Source organism: Salvelinus sp. IW2-2015, linkage group LG31, assembly GCF_002910315.2.
Source record: "Salvelinus sp. IW2-2015 linkage group LG31, ASM291031v2, whole genome shotgun sequence".
NCBI classification, from domain to species: domain Eukaryota; kingdom Metazoa; phylum Chordata; class Actinopteri; order Salmoniformes; family Salmonidae; genus Salvelinus; species Salvelinus sp. IW2-2015.
The window spans coordinates 3,457,638-3,477,733 of record NC_036870.1 but is presented as its reverse complement, the minus strand read 5'-3'; the positions used below and the strand labels follow the sequence as shown (position 1 = coordinate 3,477,733).

The 20,096-nt window shown below is 42.7% G+C and overlaps 2 protein-coding genes and 3 non-coding genes across 5 annotated transcripts; 1 reads left to right on the top strand and 4 right to left on the bottom strand.

Annotated features, from left to right (window-relative positions):
- Positions 1-811: 811 nt before the first annotated feature.
- Positions 812-9,745, top strand: LOC111956135 (putative hydrolase DDAH2). The gene is made up of 6 exons (XM_023976583.2): positions 812-1,069; positions 2,357-3,007; positions 3,236-3,424; positions 4,259-4,378; positions 6,962-7,105; positions 7,431-9,745. The coding sequence occupies exons 2-6, from the start codon at positions 2,723-2,725 to the stop codon at positions 7,545-7,547; spliced, it is 855 nt and encodes a 284-aa protein (XP_023832351.1). The 5' UTR covers positions 812-1,069; positions 2,357-2,722; the 3' UTR covers positions 7,548-9,745.
- Positions 9,746-13,947: 4,202 nt separating this feature from the next.
- Positions 13,948-17,437, bottom strand: LOC111955920 (small ribosomal subunit protein uS7). The gene is made up of 6 exons (XM_023976301.2): positions 17,329-17,437; positions 16,139-16,248; positions 15,639-15,848; positions 14,768-14,896; positions 14,318-14,416; positions 13,948-14,150 (listed from the first exon to the last, which is right to left on the bottom strand). Coding segments are annotated over exons 1-6 (618 nt in total). The 5' UTR covers positions 17,330-17,437; the 3' UTR covers positions 13,948-14,081.
- On the bottom strand, positions 14,507-14,637 carry LOC111956247 (small nucleolar RNA SNORA3/SNORA45 family). Its single transcript, XR_002876233.1, has one exon. It is a non-coding gene; the product is annotated as a small nucleolar RNA SNORA3/SNORA45 family (small nucleolar RNA).
- On the bottom strand, positions 15,353-15,479 carry LOC111956246 (small nucleolar RNA SNORA65). The gene has a single exon (XR_002876232.1). It is a non-coding gene; the product is annotated as a small nucleolar RNA SNORA65 (small nucleolar RNA).
- LOC111956248 (small nucleolar RNA SNORA3/SNORA45 family) lies at positions 15,939-16,070 on the bottom strand. The gene has a single exon (XR_002876234.1). It is a non-coding gene; the product is annotated as a small nucleolar RNA SNORA3/SNORA45 family (small nucleolar RNA).
- Positions 17,438-20,096: the final 2,659 nt, after the last annotated feature.

Genomic DNA, 20,096 nt, shown 5'->3' with positions numbered 1-20,096 from the left:
TGTATTTCAACGTGTTTTGTAGAGGCTGGATGTTGGGCTGACAGATGTGTCTTCGTTAATTCCTGTACTAGCCGTCGTTTGTGTATGTGTGTGTGTGTGTGTGTGTGTGTGTGTGTGTGTGTGTGTGTGTGTGTGTGTGTGTGTGTGTGTGTGTGTGTGTGTGTGTGTGTGTGTCCATTGCGCTCTGTCTTTGTGTGTCTCTCTCTCTCTCTTGTCATCAAATAAACATGCAAGCTATTTTTTTTCTTCTGACTCCCAATCAKATCTGCAGTTGACTGTTTTGACCATTTGATTTCAGTAACATATGCCAGTCGCTAGACGAACATTGCACTGTCCTGTCTGCAGGTCACACTCCTTCTGTCACTAGCGGGTCTGTTTGAGTGTGTTTACCATTTAACCAGAGATGATTATCTCAAATTTGAGACTGAGTCATGTTTATCAATCTATGGCCGAACCTCGGAAGTGTGATAAGCCACAAGCATTGATAATGCTGTTCTTAATTCTCCAAGACAAATATACATGTTGCCAGACTATGTTGTGTAACTCCATCATATCTTTCTCTTGGACCCACTGCACGGTTAAATATATGACCAATATTGCAGAAAAGACAGGATTATTTTTCGCAGACAAAGACTAGACTCCAACAAGACACACACACACAAAGACACAAAGTTGAATAGTCAAGCGWATTGCGTCTATAAAAAATCTCTGAAAGCGTGCGAAGTAATAATGTGACTATATACAATGTAACATTGCGAATTGATATAACTGTTGACGTTTATCTGTAGAATGGGCGGATACAAATTTGGCGAGGGAGCGGGGGTGTGGCACATTTGTAAACAATTAATCAGGGAGAAAATATGAATCCGGTGCCATAATCTCTTCGAAAACCACTTAAAGTCAATCTGCATAGAACGAGTTTACGTTACAGCAACATTTCAACTGGTTTGGGCAACATTTTATGAGGAGATTAGCTGTCAAACTTTACTTTTAAAGTGACAGAATTCCGAATCATTTGCGAGTTGAACTCTGGTTGATGAATTCCATTCGAGCTGCACTTTCATACAAGGTAAGAAGCAACTCTATCGTGATAATATTCTACTTTTCTCCTTGAGCGGAGGGAATTAGGACGGGTGGGGGAGGGGATGAAAGGGTGAACAGGGCGCCGGGTAAAGGGAAATATAGAAGAGAKGATAATAACGGGATAGGTTTGGAAATTGAAAGAAAAAAAAACTGAGAAAATAGGCATACGATTAAAGACATGACTGAATTTGATTAACCTCTGTAAAAGCAATAATAAAGTAGGCATACATCTTAACATTGCACTGGGCGTGATGAGCTCTTGCAGCCAAAAATGTCAGATGCTCTTCGTGTAACTTGTTTGGCTACTCTGCAGATGGCTAGCACGGGATGATAAAAAGGCATAACAAAATTAAATACATTTGAGAAATAGTCCTAAATCTAGTTGTATTCATTTGATTGAGGTTTAGGTAAGTTACATTCCTAAAAATCTATATTGAGAGACATCACTTAGTTTGTTATTGTCTGATAATTACTCAAATGCTGCCGTGAATGGCTATTTTCTATGAATTATCCAGAATACACTAAATGTAGGTAGCATCTGAACATATAGAGGCGCAATCCTGCAACACTTGTTGCGTCAAAATGTTAGAGGGGTCAACCTGAAATTATTCGACATTCTGGTTTAGCAAACTCGTGTGCCTAGCAGGGAGAGAGAGCAGTCGTTTAAGCAAATAGAATATTGACGCTGGGATTCACAACCGGATGAAAATAAAGCAGTGAGTGTCTCTAAACTGTAGCCAACGAGCTGATCGATTTGCCATTGCAAGACCATTGTAGGATGTTGGGCTCAAATAATATGCCCTTGAACAATGCAGCTCTTGTCAGCATTCTCCAGTCCACTCTGTTATCTGTATTAATTCTGGTTCAACTTGACACAAGAATAGTGTCTCTATGAAATAAGTTAGAGAAGTTACATTACAAATGATTGAATAATTATTATTTAGTTGGTCTAAATCATGTAATCATGTATTCAATAGCAAATGGTGGACACTGAACACTTGCGATTATGCAATTTATTTTTTATTTTTCATGCCAACTGTCCAATGCCAGCAGCACCACAAAACAGACCATTGTCTCGCTAAGGAAAATATCTTATGTTCCAAGACAGAATGGGTAGCCCTACTATATGTCCTACAGTTGAAGAGTTAAATACGTGCAGTAGAGCAGACACAAGTGATCACAGGAACTTTCATCTAATGAGTCACTGAGCATGTACTAACATGCTTTAGCCTTCTCACCAAAAGCCCTCAAGAATTTGTCTCTCTCCTTTCAGACAGCAATCAGACAAACTCATTTACCTCCCTGGAACTTTGCAGTTGGTATTGGAGTGGCTAATCACTGAAGTGGAAGAACAGGGATGAATACTTTCTCCTGTGTTTTCCTGCCTGGATGACAGACTCCCCATAGAGTTGCTGATTCGCTCCATCACATCCCTTTAGTGTCCAGCTGGTCTTGCCATCACACCTCACAGCTTCTCAAACAGCTGGGAACACACTCTGACAACAATTGTCACCCACTCATCTAGTGGCAAACACACTTTCACTGTTCTGCCTTGTAGTGGCAGTACACCAATACTAGCCCAAAGCCAGGGTACTCCCACGCCTTCGCACACACACCCTCTCTTTCTCACACACACATTATGGCGAGCGAGTTGCCGTACGGCTGCTTCACCCACGCCGTGGTGCGGGGCATCCCAGAGACCTTTGGGAAGGTCGATAATGAGGAAACCACGACGGACCTGGCTAAGGCACAGCGTCAGTTTGGGGTGCTGACGGGGGCGCTGAGACAGAAGGTGGGGCTGCAGCTCATAGAGATCCCTGCAGACCCGGAGCTACCAGAGAGTTGGAGGATAGAGGATATAGCTGTGATACAGGGAGACACGGTACTCATCACCAGGCCATTCAAACAGCAGAGACGCAGAGAGGTAAACACTGACCACAACAACTGAGAAAAATACTTATCTGTATCGCTGACTTATTTTAACCTAAATGAATGAGATTTGTGTGTGAATCAATCCATTAAACGCGTTGTAGTTCTGTCTCAATTATTGATTTATATTGTTATGTTTTAATTATAGATTAATGTTGCAGTAGAGTCAGTTTGACCTCCTCTCTTTCTCTCCCTCCCTGTCCCTTTCTCCTCTCTTCCTCAGGCTGAAGCGGTGAGGAGGGTGATGTCGGAGCTGAACCTGACAGTGGTGGAGTTTGGGGCAGAGGAGGGAGGCTCCGTGGGGGCCACGCTGGAGAGCAGCGACGTGCTCTTCACTGGCAGGGAGTTCTTTGTGGGCATCTCCTCCCACACCAACCACAAAGGAGCTGAGGTGCTGGCCGACACTTTCAGAGTGAGTATAGCTTGATTCCTTTCTCAAACCACATGCGAGGACAAGATCCAAAGTCCCTCCAACCTTCTCCTCCAATGTGTTCTGAGGAGGCAAGCAAAGAGGACATAAAGAATCTAGGAAAGACTAATTGGGACAGAGCCCATGTGTTGCAGCAGAGATGAGCAGGTGGCTATTGTATTATGAGATTCATGGCTCAAAGACAGCTTGCTCTTCCATCATTTATGTCCCCATTGGTCAGGGATGGTGGTGATCATACCAGGAACCCCCTTGAGATTTGACATGGTCCACAGTAGTGCCATTAGTATTGATGGCTTCCTCTTGCTAAGTGCATTTATGGCAAGTTATGTGTGTGTATATCTGTCCACGTGTGAGTTCACTTGTGTGAGAAAGAGACAGATGGGAAAGTATGAATGTACAAAGAAAATGCATACTTAATTTTCTACCATGCTCCCGTAAACTAGACAAAATGAGATTTTTCAGAGTCAGGTCTGTTTATTTTAATGGACTTATAATGGTCGTTAATACCATAACCTGTTGGATTTCGATATTCAATATCACTCAGGGTGTGGCATGCAAACTACACCATTGTGTTTGGGGTGTTTGTCTGTATGCTTTCCTGGTGTTGCTTTACATGCAATATTTACAGAGTATTTATTATCTAATCTATCTGATGAATTACTTGATTTGATGTCGAAGTACATGACCATATTAAAAAGTAATTCAAAGATAAATAATTTTCTTTGGGTCCCTGTGTACACAATAAGAAAAACATTTTAGAATCTACAACATTTTATAGGCCACTTAATGTTCTTACCATCTCTGTCCTCGTTTTAGGACTTTACTGTGTCCACGGTGCCAGTGTGTGAGGGAACTCGTCTAAAGGACATATGCTCTATGGGTGGTCCTGATACTATCATCATCAGCAACAGTGATGGGGCCAAGAAGACCCTCCGGGTGAGTGTGTCAGAGAAAGATGGTGAACTAATATACTGTTGAAGTCGGAAGATTACATACTCTTAGGTTGGAGTCATTAAAACTCGTTTTTCAACCACTCCACAAATTTCTTGTTAACAAACTATAGTTTTTGCAAGTTGGTTAGGACATCTACTTTGTGCATGACACAAGTCAATTTTCCAACAATTGTTTACAGACAGATTATTTCACTTATAATTCACTATCACAATTCCAGTGGGTCAGAAGTTTACATACACTAACAGGCTGACTACACCAGCGCGAGCGTTGCAAAATAAATTTAGAAATCTATATTATTCAATTATTGCACCACACGGCTTGCGCGCACCAACGAGCGTCTGCGTTGCCAAGGTTAAAATAGAAGTCAGTTCTATTCGTGACGCAGATCGCGCTGCAAGTCCTGCCTCTCCCATCTCCTCATTGCTTTATAGAAGCAGGTACCCACGTMCCATCTCCTCATCGGTTATACCCACGTGGGTGATTGAAAGACGAAATAAGTCAGTGGCGGTAATGCACCTAATTTAGAAAGTTGCCAATCGCAATATAAAGTCCAGAGAAGAAAAAGCCTGGAAGGAGGAGAGATGACTAGAAACGATTCAGATTAGCGTTTTATGTGTGGATTCATTGTCGGATTAGAGGACCTTGTGCATTTCAGGTAAAATAACAACTCAATGTTTATGTCCCAGGACAAATTAGCTAGCAACAGCAAGCTAGCTAAATAGGACAAATTAGCTAGCTAGCTAAATTGCCATACATTTTTAATGTTTAATTTTTAATGGTTCAGAGTTTGTTTTGGTATTTTAACCTGCGTGTCGTGATCGTGTTTGGTGTGGGGGGACAAAATAAATGTATGCACGATGGCGCACGTGCGCAGCTGGTTTGGGTTCTGTAAGTTGACTGTGCCTRTTAAACAGCTTGGAAAATTCCAGAAAATTACATCATGGCTTTAGAAGCTTCTGATGGGCTAATTGACATCTGAGTCAATTGGAGGTGTCCCTGTGGATGTATTTCAAGGCCTACCTTCAAACTCAGTGCCTCTTTGCTTGATATCATGGGAAAATCAAAAGAAATCAGCCAAACCTCAGGAAAAAAAATTGTAGACCCCCACAAGTCTGGTTCATCCTTGGGAGCAATTTCCAAACGCCTGAKGGTACCACGTTKATRTGTACAAWCAATAGTYKYCAAGTATAAACACCATGGGACCACGCAGCCGTCATACCGCTCAGGAAGGAGACGCGTTCTGTCTCCTAGAGATGAATGTACTTTGGTGCGAAAAGTGCGAATCAATCCCAGAACTACATCAAAGGACCCTGTGAAGATGCTGAAGGAAACGGGTACAAAAGTATCTGTAGCCACAGTAAAACGAGTCCTATATCGACATAACCTGAAAGGCCTCTCAGCAAGGAAGAAGCCACTGCTCCAAAACTGTCATAAAAAAGCCAGACTACGGTTTGCAACTGCACACGGGGACAAAGATTGTACTTTTTGGAGAAAAGTCTGGTCTGATGAAACAAAAATAGAACTGTTTGGTCATAATGACCATCGTTATGTTTGGAGGAGAAAGGGGGATGCTTGCAAGACGAAGAACACCATCCCAACCATGAAGCACAGGGGTGGCAGCATCATGTTTTGGGGGTGCTTTGCTGCAGGAGGGACTGGTGCATAGATGGCATCATGAGGGAGGAAAAGTATGTGGATATATTGAAGCAATATCTCAAGACATCAGTCCGGAAGTTAAAGCTTGGTCGCAAATGGGTCATCCAAATGGATAATAATGACCCCAAGCATACATCTAAAGTTGTCCTTAAGCCAGTTTGCCACAACAGTCAAGGTATTGGAGTGGCCATCAATCCTATAGCAAATTTGTGGGCAGAGCTGAAAAGGCGTGTGCGAGCACGGTGGCCTGACTCAGTTACACCAGTTCTGTCAGGAGGAATGAGCCAAAATTCACCCAACTTATTGTGGGAAGCTTGTGTAAGGCTACCTGAAACATTTGACCCAAGTTAAACAATTTAAAGGCAATGCTACCAAATACTTATTGCGTGTATGTAAACTTCTGACCTACTGGGATTATGATGAAAGAAATAAAAGCTGAATTAAATAATGCTCTATTCTGACATTTCACATTAAAATAAAGTGGTTATCCTAACTGACCTAAAACACAATTTTTACAAGGATTAAATGTCAGGAATTGTGAAACTAAGTTTAAATGTAGTTGGCTAAGGTGTATGTAAACTTCCGACTTCAACTCTACATTCTGCTTGCCACAACCAACTGCCATTCAGACATGCAAAGTGATCGACTGAAAATTCTCCAGCCCAGTATTTGTCACTGCTCAGATGAATAATGTAAATGATAAAGCAAGCTTTGTTGGGCTGTCTTTAAAATGTCATTGTGTTGTTTAGAGCCCTATTAGCCTACATTACCCAAGTGTATTTGGTCCCCATCCGGAAATGATTGGCTCTTGCCCAGTTCAGCTTCTCCCTGTGGGTTACTCAAATGTGAACACATCCTGGCCCCTGCTGTCATGCTAATTTTGTTAGCACCGCCTCTGTGTTTGTGTAGATGATGGAGCAGCTGACTGATCACCACTACGAAGTGCTCACGGTCCCGGATGCCACAGCAGCTAACTGTGTCTATGTRAGGGGCCCCTCCAAAGTGGACTACCTGCTTCACCCGCCCACTGAGGAGTGCCTTGACAGTGTCCCTGTGAGTGAACAGCTGTCTTTAGGCTACTTTACTAAGCTATACTTTTTTTATATCCACCGTATTGGGTCTTTGGCATATAAGAGAAACAATTTTATTTTCAATACAAAATCCCTCCACTCAATCCTAAATGTGCCATGATATAGGCATTAATTTTCCACCCTGCTGCAATACACCATGAAATAATCACATGAAGTGCACTCGTAGAACAAGGAACGCAAGATGAACAGCAGGCGAAACACAAAAGCTTGTCAAGGACATCGGCTGAAGCTTCTCCCCATAAATGGGAATGTAATAAAACTGTATTCTCTCCACCCCCACCCCACAGGCRTTCCAGAAGCTGACAGACTACACCCTCCTCCCTACAGCGTGCAGCGAGGCCTCCAAGCTCGGCGGCCATCTATCTTCATTCTGCCTACTTATCAATAGGAAGCCACACTTCTGAATGCCCTTCTCCCATAGTAAACACATAGGCCTTCATTGGCTATAGGAAAATACAAATGTGAACAAAGAAAATGGCCAACTGTTGGGCCAGGGGCTAAAGGGAAAAGTCTAAACTGTATCCTTGGGACATCCCAACTCTGACYTCACCCCATTTTGAAGTTGACATTTTAAAACTGTTACGGTAAGGGTTAAGGTTAGAGGTATGGTTAAGGATAGGTAAATTGTATGGTTTAGGGTAGGTAGGGACGTCTCAAGGATCCCGGATAGCACTAACTGGGGCTAAAGAGGGTTCAATGTGCATATTCTGCACAACTGCMCTCCCTTCTGTGGAAAGAGTGCAGTGTGGCTTGAGGAACTTTAATAGGCTCTAGATTTGAAATGTAGGTGTACTGTATACGGAACCGGCTCTACAGAGATGCTCTCTGGAGACAAAAGCATAGCCACCTCAGTTTTATGTCCCTATATTATATAACAAGACTTGCTGCGATTATCCAAAATGTCTGATCCATCCTCCGAACCACACTCTCTGCGCTCAAGAGTAAGTAGGCTGTTACGTTGCGGCCATAGAAATATAATYCATAGAAGGGACTTGCCACCTCTAACCCTGTCAATTTTACTGGTGAACACATGGGTACACTCTCAGTGGCTGCCAGTCCTGACTTAAATGGGCACGTCCGTTGTATAGATTCTGTCTATGGTTGTATAGGCCTTTTGAAAAWTTCAAAATACAATCATGGGGAAAAAATAGTTTAAAGTAAATTACCAGTGGCAACCTGTCATTCAGGGCAGGTAGGGCAGAGCACTTTTGTTGTTGCATGTTATCAGTTTGCAAACAATGTAAAAAATAAAAAAAAATACAAAAATTGTTAATAAAGCTGCATACAAACATGGTCTCTTTTTGCTTGAGTAAGGCAGATCCAAAATGCAGGTGTTTCAGCCTAGCTCAGTGCTTTCTGTGGTGTAGGGACAGCCCATGGAAAATACAGAGCGTAGGGGTTGGTTCTGTCACTCATGGGGACAGTATGGCACCAATCTACAGGGAGAGCTAGAAAGTTCAAGCCCTCTTGGGTGCCGCCATAGATTTACATTAGAAGGCTCAAGGTCATTGGCCACAGATAAAATTACGTTAAATCATGTTATAGTGTTGAGTCATCCGCATACATAGACACACTTACTCAAAGCCAGTGGCATGCCGTTAGTAAAGATTGATAAACGTAAGGGGCCTAAACAGCTGCCCTGGGGAATTCCTGATTCTACCTGGATTATGTTGGAGAGGCTTCCATTAAAGAACGCCCTCTGTTAGACAGGTAACTCTTTATCCACAATATAGCAGGGGTGTAAAAGCCATAACATGTTTTTCCAGCAGCAGACTATGATTGATAATGTCAAAAGCTACACTGAAGTCTAACAAAACAATATTTCTCTCAGCCAATCATCAGTCATTTGTTTAAGTGCTGTGCTTGTTGCGGAAAGTCCATTGTCAATTGGTTTCCTGTAAAATAGCATTGTATCTGGTCAAACAAATTATTTTCCAAAAGTTTACTAAGGGTTGGTAACAGGCTGCTTGGTCAGTTATTTGAGCCAGTAAAGGGGGCTTTACTATTCTTGGGTAGCGGAATGAATTTTGCTTCCCTCCAGGCTTGAAGGCACACACTTTGTAGTATGTTTTAAATTGAAGATGGCAAATAGTGGGAATATTGTCCGCTATTATRCTCAGTAATGTTCCATCCAGGTTGTCAAACCCCGGTGAATTGTCATTGTTGATAGACAATTTTTTCACCTCTTCCACACTTTACGGAATTCAAAAATACAATGCCTGTCTTTCATAATTTGGTCAGATATACTTGGATATGCAGTGTCAGTGTTTGTTTCTGGCATGTCATGCCTAAGTTTGCTAATCTTGCCAATGAAAAATCATTAGTGGTTGGCAATATCAGTGGGTTTTGTGATGAATGGAGCAGACTTAGCCTTTTCTCATTTGTGTTTCATAGTACATTTTTATTTAGTTTAGTCACATGATTTCTCAATTTGTGAGTTTGCCAATCGGTTGTACTACCAGACTTCTTTGCCATACCTTTTGCCTCATCCCTCAAACATACAATTTTTCATTTCCTCATTCCAAGGGTGTTTAACAGTTTTTACATGGGTGCATGCTTATTAGTAACTGGAATAAGCAATTTCATAAATGTGTCAAGTGCAGCGTCTGATTGCTCTTCATTACACACCACAGACCAGCAAATATTATTAACATCAACATATGAATCACTACAAAACTTATTGTATGACCTCTTATGCACTATATTAGACCCAGCCTTTTGAACTTTGGTTTTCCTAGACATGGCTACTATATTGTGATCACTACATCCTATGGATTTGGATATTGCTTTAAAGCAAATTTCTTCAGCCTTAGTAAAGATCTGATCAATAGATGTTGATGATTTAATTCCTGCGCTGTTTGTAAGTACCCTGTTAGGTTGACTGATAACCTGAACCAGGTTGCAGCCACTGGTTACAGTTTGATGTTTTTTCTTGAGTGGGCAGCTTGATGAAAGCCAGTCAATATTTAAATCACCCAGATATTATACAGTGGCAAGAAAAAGTATGTGAACCCTTCGGAATTACCTGGATTTCACAACAATAGACAAACAGTGTGCTTAAACTGATAACACAAATTATTGTATTTGTGTTGTCTATATTGAATACATCATTTAAACATTCACATTGTAGGTTCGAAAAAGTATGTGAACCCCTAGGCTAATGACTTCTCCAAAAGCTAATTGGAGTCAGGAGTCAGCTAACCTGGATTCATATCAATGAGACGAGATTAGAGATGTTGGTTAGAGCTGCCTTGCCCTATAAAAAACACTCACAAAATTTGGGTTTGCTATTCACAAGAAGCATTGCCTGGTGTGAACCATGCCTCGAACAAGAGATTTCAGAAGACCTAAGATTAAGAATTGTTGACTTGCATAAAGCTGGAAAGGGTTACAAAAGTATCTCTAAAAGCCTTGATGTTCATCAGTCCACGGTAAAACAGATTGTCTATAAATGGAGAAGGTTCAGCACTATTGCTACTCTCCCTCGGAGTGGCCATCCTGCAAAGATGACTGCAAGAGCACAGGGCAGAATGCTGAATGAGGTTAAGAAGAATCCTAGTGTCAGCTAAAGACTTACAGAAATCTCTTGAACATGCTAACATCTCTGTTGACGAGTCTACAATACGTAAAACACTAAACAAGAATGGTGTTCATGGGAGGACACCACGGAAGAAGCCACTGCTGTCAAAAAAAAACATTGCTGCACGTCTGAAGTTTGTAAAAGTGCACCTGCATGTTCCACAGCGCTACTGGCAAAATATTCTGTGGACAGATGAAACTACAGTTGAGTTGTTTGGAAGGAACACACAACACTATGTGTGGAGAGAAAAAAGGCACAGGACACCAACATCAAAACTTCATCCCAACTATAAAGTATGGTGGAGGGAGCATCATGGTTTGGGGCTGCTTTGCTGCCTCAGGGCCTGGACAGCTTGCTATCGTCAGAAAAACGATTTCCTACGTTTATCAAGACTTTTTGCAGGAGAATGTTAGTCTATCTGTCTGCCAATTGAAGCTCAACAGAAGTTGGGTGATGCAACAGGACAACGACCCAAAACAGAAGTAAATCAACAGAATGGCTTCAACAGAAGAAAATAAGCCTTTTGGAGTGGCCCAGTCAGAGTCCTGACCTCAAACCGAATGAGATGCTGTGGCATGACCTCAAGACAGCAGTTCCCACCAGACATCCCAAGAATATTGCTGAACTGAAACAGTTTTGTAAAGAGGAATGGTAAAAAAATCCTCCTGACCGTTGTGCAGGTCTGATCTGCAACTACAGAAAGCGTTTGGTTGAGGTTATTGCTGCCAAAGGAGGGTCAACCAGTTATCAAATCCAAGGGTTCACATACTTACCTGCAACTACAGAAAACGTTTGGTRGAGGTTATTGCTGCCAAAGGAGGGTCAACCAGTTATCAAATCCAAGGGTTCACATACTTTTTCCACCCTACACTGTGAATGTTTACAGTGTGCTCAATAAAGACATGAAAACGTATAATTGTTTGTGTGTTATTAGTTTAAGCAGACTGTGTTTGTCTATTGTTGTGACCTAGACGATCAGATCCCATTTTATGCAGAAATCCAGGTATTTCCAAAGGGTTCACATACTTTTTCWTGCCACTTTACCTCTGTTGATATCACATACATTATCAAGRATTTCACACATATTATCCAGATACTGACTGTTAGCATTTGGTGGTCTATAGCAGCTTCCCACAAGAATGGGCTTTAGGTGAGGCAGATGAACCTGTAGCCATATTACTTCAACAGTATTTAACATGAGATCCTCTCTAAGCTTTACAGGAATGTGGTTCTGAATATAGGCGCAACCGCCCCCATTGGCATTTGTCTTTTCGGTAGATGTTATAACCATGTATTGCTACCACTATCATCAAAGGTATTATCTAAGTGAGTTAAAGAGATCGTCAGAATGAGTGTCATCTGTTACAAGTTAATAACTTTATGAACCTTGTTTCATAGAATGTTATTATGGGCATTTTTTTTTTGCACTTTTCTGGATTGGTTGATTGTTTTTAATGCTTTACTGGGAAGCTTATCAGAGGTAGACTTATTCATGTTATTATATTTGGCTGATAGTGCACTGTGTGCTGCTCACTGCTCCGCCAACTCCTGGACAGTCTGTGGTGCAACGTGGGCGTTGGTGGATGGAGCGAGACATGATGGCCCAGATGTGCTCAATTGGATTCAGGTCTGGGGAACGGGCGGGCCAATCCATAGCATCAATGCCTTCCTCTTGCAGGAACTGCTGACACACTCCAGCCACATGAGGTCTAACATTGTCTTGCATTAGGAGGAACCCAGGGCCAACCGCACCAGCATATGGTCTCACAAGGGGTCTGAGGATCTCATCTCGGTACCTAATGGCAGTCAGGCTACCTCTGGCGAGCCCATGGAGGGCTGTGCGGCCCCCAAAGAAATGCCACCCCACGACTGACCCACCGCCAAACCGGTCATGCTGGAGGATGTTGCAGGCAAGCAACGTTCTCCACGGCGTCTCCAGACTGTCACATGTGCTCAGTGTGAACCTGCTTTCATCTGTGAAGAGCACAGGGCGCCAGTGGCGAATTTGCCAATCTTGGTGTTCTCTGGCAAATGCCAAACGTCCTGCACGGTGTTGGGCTGTAAGCACAACCCCCACCTGTGGACGCCGGGCCCTCATGTTGCACAAGGCGGAGGTAGCGGTCCTGCTGCTGGGTTGTTGCCCTCCTACGGCTCCTCCACGTCTCCTGGTAGCACCTCCATGCTCTGGACACTACGCTGACAGACAACAAACCTTCTTGCCACAGCTCGCATTGATGTGCCATCCTGGATGAGCTGCACTACCTGAGCCACTTTTTGTGGTTGTAGACTCCGTCTCATGCTACCACTAGAGTGAAAGCACCGACAGCATTCAAGTGACCAAAACATCAGCCAGGAAGCATAGGAACTGAGAAGTGGTCTATGGTCACCACCTGCAGACCACTCCTTTATTGGGGGTGTCTTGCCAATTGCCTATAATTTCCCCACTGTTGTCTATTCCATTTGCACAACAGCATGTGAAATTTATTGTCAATCAGTGTTGCTTTTTAAGTGGACAGTTTGATTTCACAGAAGTGTGATTGACTTGGAGTTACATTGTGTTGTTTAAGTGTTCCCTTCATTTTTTTGAGCAGTGTATATATATTTTTTTTTTTTTTTTAACACTTCAGCAGTCCAGTTCTGTGAGCTTGTGGCCTACCACTGCACGGCTGAGCCGTTGTTGCTCCCAGATATTTCTACCTCACAGTAACAGTTGACCAGGGATGCTCTAGCAGGGCAGAAATATGAACTGACTWGTTGGAAAGGTGGCATCCCATGACAGTGCCACATTATAAGTCACSGAGCGCTTCAGTAAGGCCATTCTACTGTCAATGTTTGTCTTTGGAGATTGRGTGGCCATGTGCTCGATTTTATACACCGCCAGCAACTGGTATGGCTAAACTAGCTGAATCCACCAAATTGAAGGGGTGTCCACATACTTTTGTATATTTAGTGCAGTAACTCAAAATAAACTGGCATCGTTTGTCACAGTACTTATGTGTTGTTGCGAAGTCCTGCACTGACATTTACCTTTTACTTCAGTAGTCCAATCAGTAGTATGCACCTAAAATGCAGCATTAATTTATAWTCAAGTAACTACATATCTGGTGACTCAGTTGAAACAAGTGAACTCAAGTTCTACACATTAAGCATTTTAGTGTAGCTTTTGAATGTGATGATTATAGCTCTACTTAGTAGATCAAATAAATGAATTTAAAACCTTTGACTCATTCCTCAACTGRCCTGTATTCAGGCCTTTATAAGTGTTACTAAACACCATACCACATTAAACTTTTTTTTTTAAACAATGGAAGTTCAAATTTATTTCCTCATTTTCTTTTTTAGAAAGGAACAAGCKATTTTAACGGTTGGACTTGGCGACCCTCTCCAACTCGTCCTTCTTCTTGATGGCGTAGGAGTTTGAAGAACCCTGACAAAACACAATCAACACATTGATCAACCCCGAATAAATTGACATGAACACTGGTGAACAAAACCCAACAGCAGACTAGAAAAATCTGATTAAAACTGGTTCGAAATCAAATCTGTATAGTACTGAAATCGCAATTGAGACTACACTTTCAACAAAAGTCTCACCTTAGCTGCGTTGATCAGCTCATCGGCAAGGCACTCTGCGATAGTCTTGATGTTCCTGAAAGCAGCTTCTCTTGCTCCAGTGCATAGCAGCCAGATCGCCTGAGAGATAGGAGGCAAGACAGTGAGCAGCCATAAACAGAATATAAACTATGTTGTGAATCTTTACAACAAAACAAGTCAAAATGGAGGTTCTGTATCTGAGCTGGTGATTGACTGGGCCACAAGAGACTACAGCCAATGAATAGGCAAAGATGTTTACTCTACGAGCACTCTAGCACACCAGGACAATGAGTTTGTAACGGCGTGACTCTAGCCTCGTGTACACAAAAACAAAATGTACAAACAAGTTRTATATTCCTGTAACGTCACTTGTGATGTAGCCTAAATTTGGCAGTGAACCAAGTGGCAACAGGCAGAGTTGGAGGAGAATGTGGCAGCAGTCTCCTTTACCTGGTTGACTCTACGCAGAGGGGACACGTCCACGGCTTGCCTCCTCACGGTACCAGCACGACCAATACGGGTGGAGTCCTCACGGGGCCCGCTGTTTATGATGGCATTGACCAGCACCTGCAGGGGGTTCTGAGAGGACAAGGCAGAGGAGAGACAAGGTCAACCACCACAACCGTACTGGAATCCATATTCAGGGGTACAAATTTCACAGGCAAAGACACTCCGAGCGTACTGTTGGATTCGACATTTTGAACGTTGAGATATTAAAGACATGATAGATCAGACGCATAGTATATTAAGGAGTGAAAGAGACCGGGTCTCTGTAGAAAGACATAGCTGTGGAATGTGTTGGGTGACAAGAGGAGAGCAATGTGTTGATACAGGGGAGACAGATGGACACCTGTGGATTAGATGGAGGGGTTGAGGTCAGGTTCTCTTAAAGCTTCTCTAGTGTCCATGAGTTATTTACTCTGAAAAATAAGAACCCAACAGTACATATGGGACATAGAGATGACCAGTAAAATTGGGGTGATAACAGTAACAGGAGAGTAGGCATGGACTTAAGTAGAACAATTTCCATGTGGTGTTTGTTCCAGGCCTTTCGGCACAGAGTCGCCCATTTGTTTAGGCAGCCCTGCTTCCTAGAGCTGGGTCTATCTGAGCCTCCACTGGATTATACTCAGTCACTGAGACAGACCAGCATAGTGGCGGGAGGCTGACAGGCATGGAGTTCAAGGCTAAGTCCGCATTTCAAATGGGACCCTATTCCACATTTAGTGCACTAGTTCCGACCAAGGACCATAGTAGTGCACTATGAAGGGGATGGGGTGACATTTGGGACGCAAAAAACAATGTTGAATAAGGTACGTACCTCCCCGGTCAGCAAGTGGATGATCTCGAAYGCGTGCTTCACAATGCGACAGGTCATCAGCTTCTTGCCGTTGTTGCGGCCATGCATCATCATAGAGTTGGTGAGACGTTCCACAATGGGGCACTGGGCCTTGCGGAAACGCTTAGCGGCATAACGGCCTCCAGAGTGTGGCAGGTACTTAGCGTACTTCTCCTTCACAGCAATGTAATCCTGAGTTGAAGGAAAAAGCACCATCAATACTAGTTCTCTTCCCAATAATGTAGGTTTCAATGTCCTGGTTAACAGGGAATACATAGATGTTCATGTTTCTGAGCTGGTGATTGACTGGGCCACATCAGACTACAGCCAATGAATATGCAAAGAAGTTTACTCTGCGAGCACTCTAGCACACCAGGACAATGAGGGTCGTAAAGGCGTGACTCTAGCCTCGCGTACACACAAAAAACAAATAATGATGTTTTAAAGTGCCTCGTCACAAGTCAAACATTGAAATGCCCTACCTGCAGGGAGATGTCATTGATCTGAACATCGTCTGTGCTCCATTTCCCGAAGAGCTTGATTTCTGGCGTTTCAGCCACTGCAGGGGCAGTCTCCCACGACTCTGAAGTCACTGATGAAACAGAAGATTTGGTCCGGTTATATTGATGGATTTAATTACGAGAGTTAAGGTACCACAATGTCTGACCCCAGTTCCATGGCAAAAGGCCTTGTAACAATGGTATCCCACACTAATCAATGATTACTAAATTGTAATTATTTCACCACTGTGCCCCATTTATTGCCTACCTCCCTTATCTTAACTCATTTGCACACTGTATATAGACTTTATCTATTGTATTATTGACGGTATGTTTATTCCATGTGTAACTTGTTTGTGTCACACTGCTTTGCTTTATCTTGGCCAGGTCGCAGTGTAAATGAGAACTTGTTCTCAACTAGCCTACCTGGTTAAATAAAGAATACACTTAAAAAAATATATTTAAAAAATAACCACATCACGATATTGACATTACCACATCACGGCTCAACTAGTTAGCATAATAGAGGAAATGAGAAACGGTTTCATCAACATCAGGAAGGAATGGCTGCCACTGTTAGTAACACACGAATAGTTAGCTAACTTGCTAGCCAACGTTATCCATTATACAGTCAACGTTAGTGATGTTAGCAACGTGGGCTGGGCTACACACGGACAGCATAAATATAWTGGTTTAAGTAGTTAACGTTAAATTATATTAAATGAAACAGTCGTGATAAAACGTAAAGGCAATGTGAATGAGCGCAGACACCCGACAGTAGGCCCAAAAGGCTAAAGTTAGCCCGAGTCTACTAGCGAACGATAGTTATATGGCTAATGTCATTATGAGCAAAACATGAGATAAACATATGTTTAACACCAAACTGAACATCTTGCATAGCAACAATGTTCCGAGTGGTCCCGGGAAGACGCTAAATAGGTAGGTAGCTAGTTAGCAATGTCGCACGTGCTAGCATGAAGTTAATCTGCCCCGGCTGAAGGAATTTGAGCACAGAGGAAAAAAACACTCGGATGATTTAAAAACGACTTTGGACTATAAACTGATATACTTCTGACTCAAAGTCAAACAAGCAATGTTACACGTACGATAGTTGGACATTATGCTTTTTCATGCAATTTTGGGCTTGAAAATTGTAAAAAAAAATCACTCACTTGTGTCTGCCGTTCTGCACCACACTTCTCAAAGCCGGAAAAGGGCCTTTTCAGGGCGCATCAAACAGATATACAGTGAGGCGGAAATGAGGCATCTAGATTGCAAGGCTTTTATGGAATTGTAGTTCAATTGCAGAAATCCCATCTCCGATATGTCCAGTGCATTCGGAAAGCATTCTGACCCCTTTACTTTTTCCATATTTTGTACGTTACACCATATTCAAAAATGGATTAAATGGCTTTTRCCCCCTCATCAATCTACACACAATACCACATAATGACTAATCGAAAACAGGTTTTAATACATTTCTGCTKATTTATTAAAAATAAAGAAACCGAAATAGCTTATTTGCATAAGCATTCAGGCCATTTACTATGAGACTCGAAATTGAGCTCAGGTACATTCTGTTTCCATTGATCATCCTTGAGATGTTTCTACAACTTGATTTGAGTCCACCTGTGGTAAATTCAATTGATTGGACATGATTTGGAAAGGCACATACCTGTCTATATAAGGTCCCACAGTTGATAGTGCATGTCAGGGCAAAAACCAAGCCATGAAGTTGAAGGAATTGTTCGTAGAGCGCAGCGACAGGCTTGTGTCGAGGCACAGAGCTGTGGAAGGGTACCAAAACATTTCTGCAGCATTGAAGGTCTCCAAGAACACAGTGGCCTCCATCATTCTTAAATGGAAGAAGTTTGTAACCACCAAGACTCTTCCTAGAGCTGGCCGCTCAGCCAAACTAACCAATCGGGGGAGAAGGCCCTTGGTCAGAGAGGTGACCAAGAACCTGATGGTCACTCTGACAGAGCTTCAGAGTTCCTCTGTGGAGATGGGAGAACCTTCCAAAAGAACAACCATCTCGGCAGCACTCCCCCTTAATCAGGCCTTTATGGTAGAGTGGCCAGACGGAAGCCACTCCTCAGTAAAAGGCATATGACAGCCTGCTTGGAGTCACCTAAAGGACTCTGAACATGAGAAACAAGACTCTCTGGTCTGATGAAACCAAGATTGAACTCTTTGGCCTGAATTCCAAGCGTTACGTCTGAAGGAAACCTGGCACCATCTCTATGGTGATGCATGGTGGTGGCAGCATCATGCTGTGGGGATGTTTTTCAGTGGCAGGGACTGGGAGACTAGTCAAAGGTGCTTCAACAAAGTACTGCGTAAAGGGTCTAAAATACTTATGCTATGTCTTTTTATTTGCCAAAAACTTATACAAACCAGCTTTTGCTTAGTCATTATGGGGTACTGTGTGTAGATCGATGAGGGGGGGGAAAAGCAATTTAATCAATTTTAGAATAAGGCTGTAACATTACAAAATGTGGAAAAAGTCAAGGGGTCTGAATGCACTGTTTAAGACTTCACATGTCATTTGATTAATCAGGTGCAACAGATGCACTCGTGGAACAAAACCATTTGTTTCGTATGAGAACATTGAGCCTACAAGTCCTTTGTGAGCTAACTACAGTTGAAGTTGGAAYTTTACATAAACCTTAGCCAAATACATTTAAACTCAGTTTTGCTGAGTGCTGCCATAGAGTTACATTAGAAGTGCCCATTCAAGAAGGCTCAAGGTCATTGGCACAGATTAAATGTCAAATCACGTTACATGTACAGTAGCTTTGATTGGACTGATGTCAACATCATACTTTCAAAATCTTAGCTAGCAGTCATCATCATGAATCAAGTTGACAATCTACTGGCAAATCCTTTTTAATCCTTGTCATATGAAAGCGGTCTAAGGCACTGCATCTTAGTGCTAGAGGCGTCACTACAGACCCTGGCTCGATTCCAGGCTGTATCACAACCGGCCGTGATTGGGAGTCACATAGGGCGGCGCACAATTGGCCCAGCGTCGGCCAGGTTTGGCCGGGGTAGGCCGTCATTGTAAATAAGAGTTTGTTCTTCACTGGCTTGCCTAGTTAAATACAGGTTATATAAAAATAAATGAGAAATAATGAAGAGAAATTATAGATAAAACGTATTGGTGATCATCGGCCATTGGACATAAGCATTACACAACGAGTTGGAAATTGCAAATTCAACAATGAGTGGTTTGGAAGGAATCAGTGACAGTGGCTAACTCTACAAGCATTGCAAAGCAATCACTCGCCTGCTATTCAGTGGAGTGGCTGTGTGGTCCCAAATCTGTGATTAAGGGTCTCGTTTCCAAGTTTAAAATGATAAACATTCAACATTGGCCATGCTGTCAATGAAYCATGATTTGTGCCGCGCTCAAAACAACTGTTAACTCAGAACTGTGAAAACTTGACTTCAGTGAGTTCAAGACAACTGGGAAGTCGGGAATAAACGAGCTCCGACTGGGAATTGGAAATCCGGCCTCTTTCTAGAGCTAGGATCTCTGAGACCAGCCACCCGGACAGSTGATGAATCTGTGGGTTTGCACAACCAAAGAATTTCTGAAAACTGTCAGAAACCGTCTCAGGGAAGCTCATCTGCGTGCTCGTAGTCCTCACCAGGGTCTTGACCTGACTGCAGTTCAGCGTCATAACCGACTTCAGTGGGCAAATGTTCAACGTCGAAATGTACCAGGCAGATGACAGACAGCGTGTATGGCGTTGTGTGGGCGAGCGGTTTGCTGATGTCAACGTTGTGAACGGGGTGCCCCATGGTGGGGTTATGATATGGGCAGGCATAAGCTACGGACAACGAACACAATTGAATGTTATCGATGGKAATTTGAACACACAGACATAATGTGAAGAGATCCCGAGATCCATTGTCGTGCCATTCTTCTGCCGCC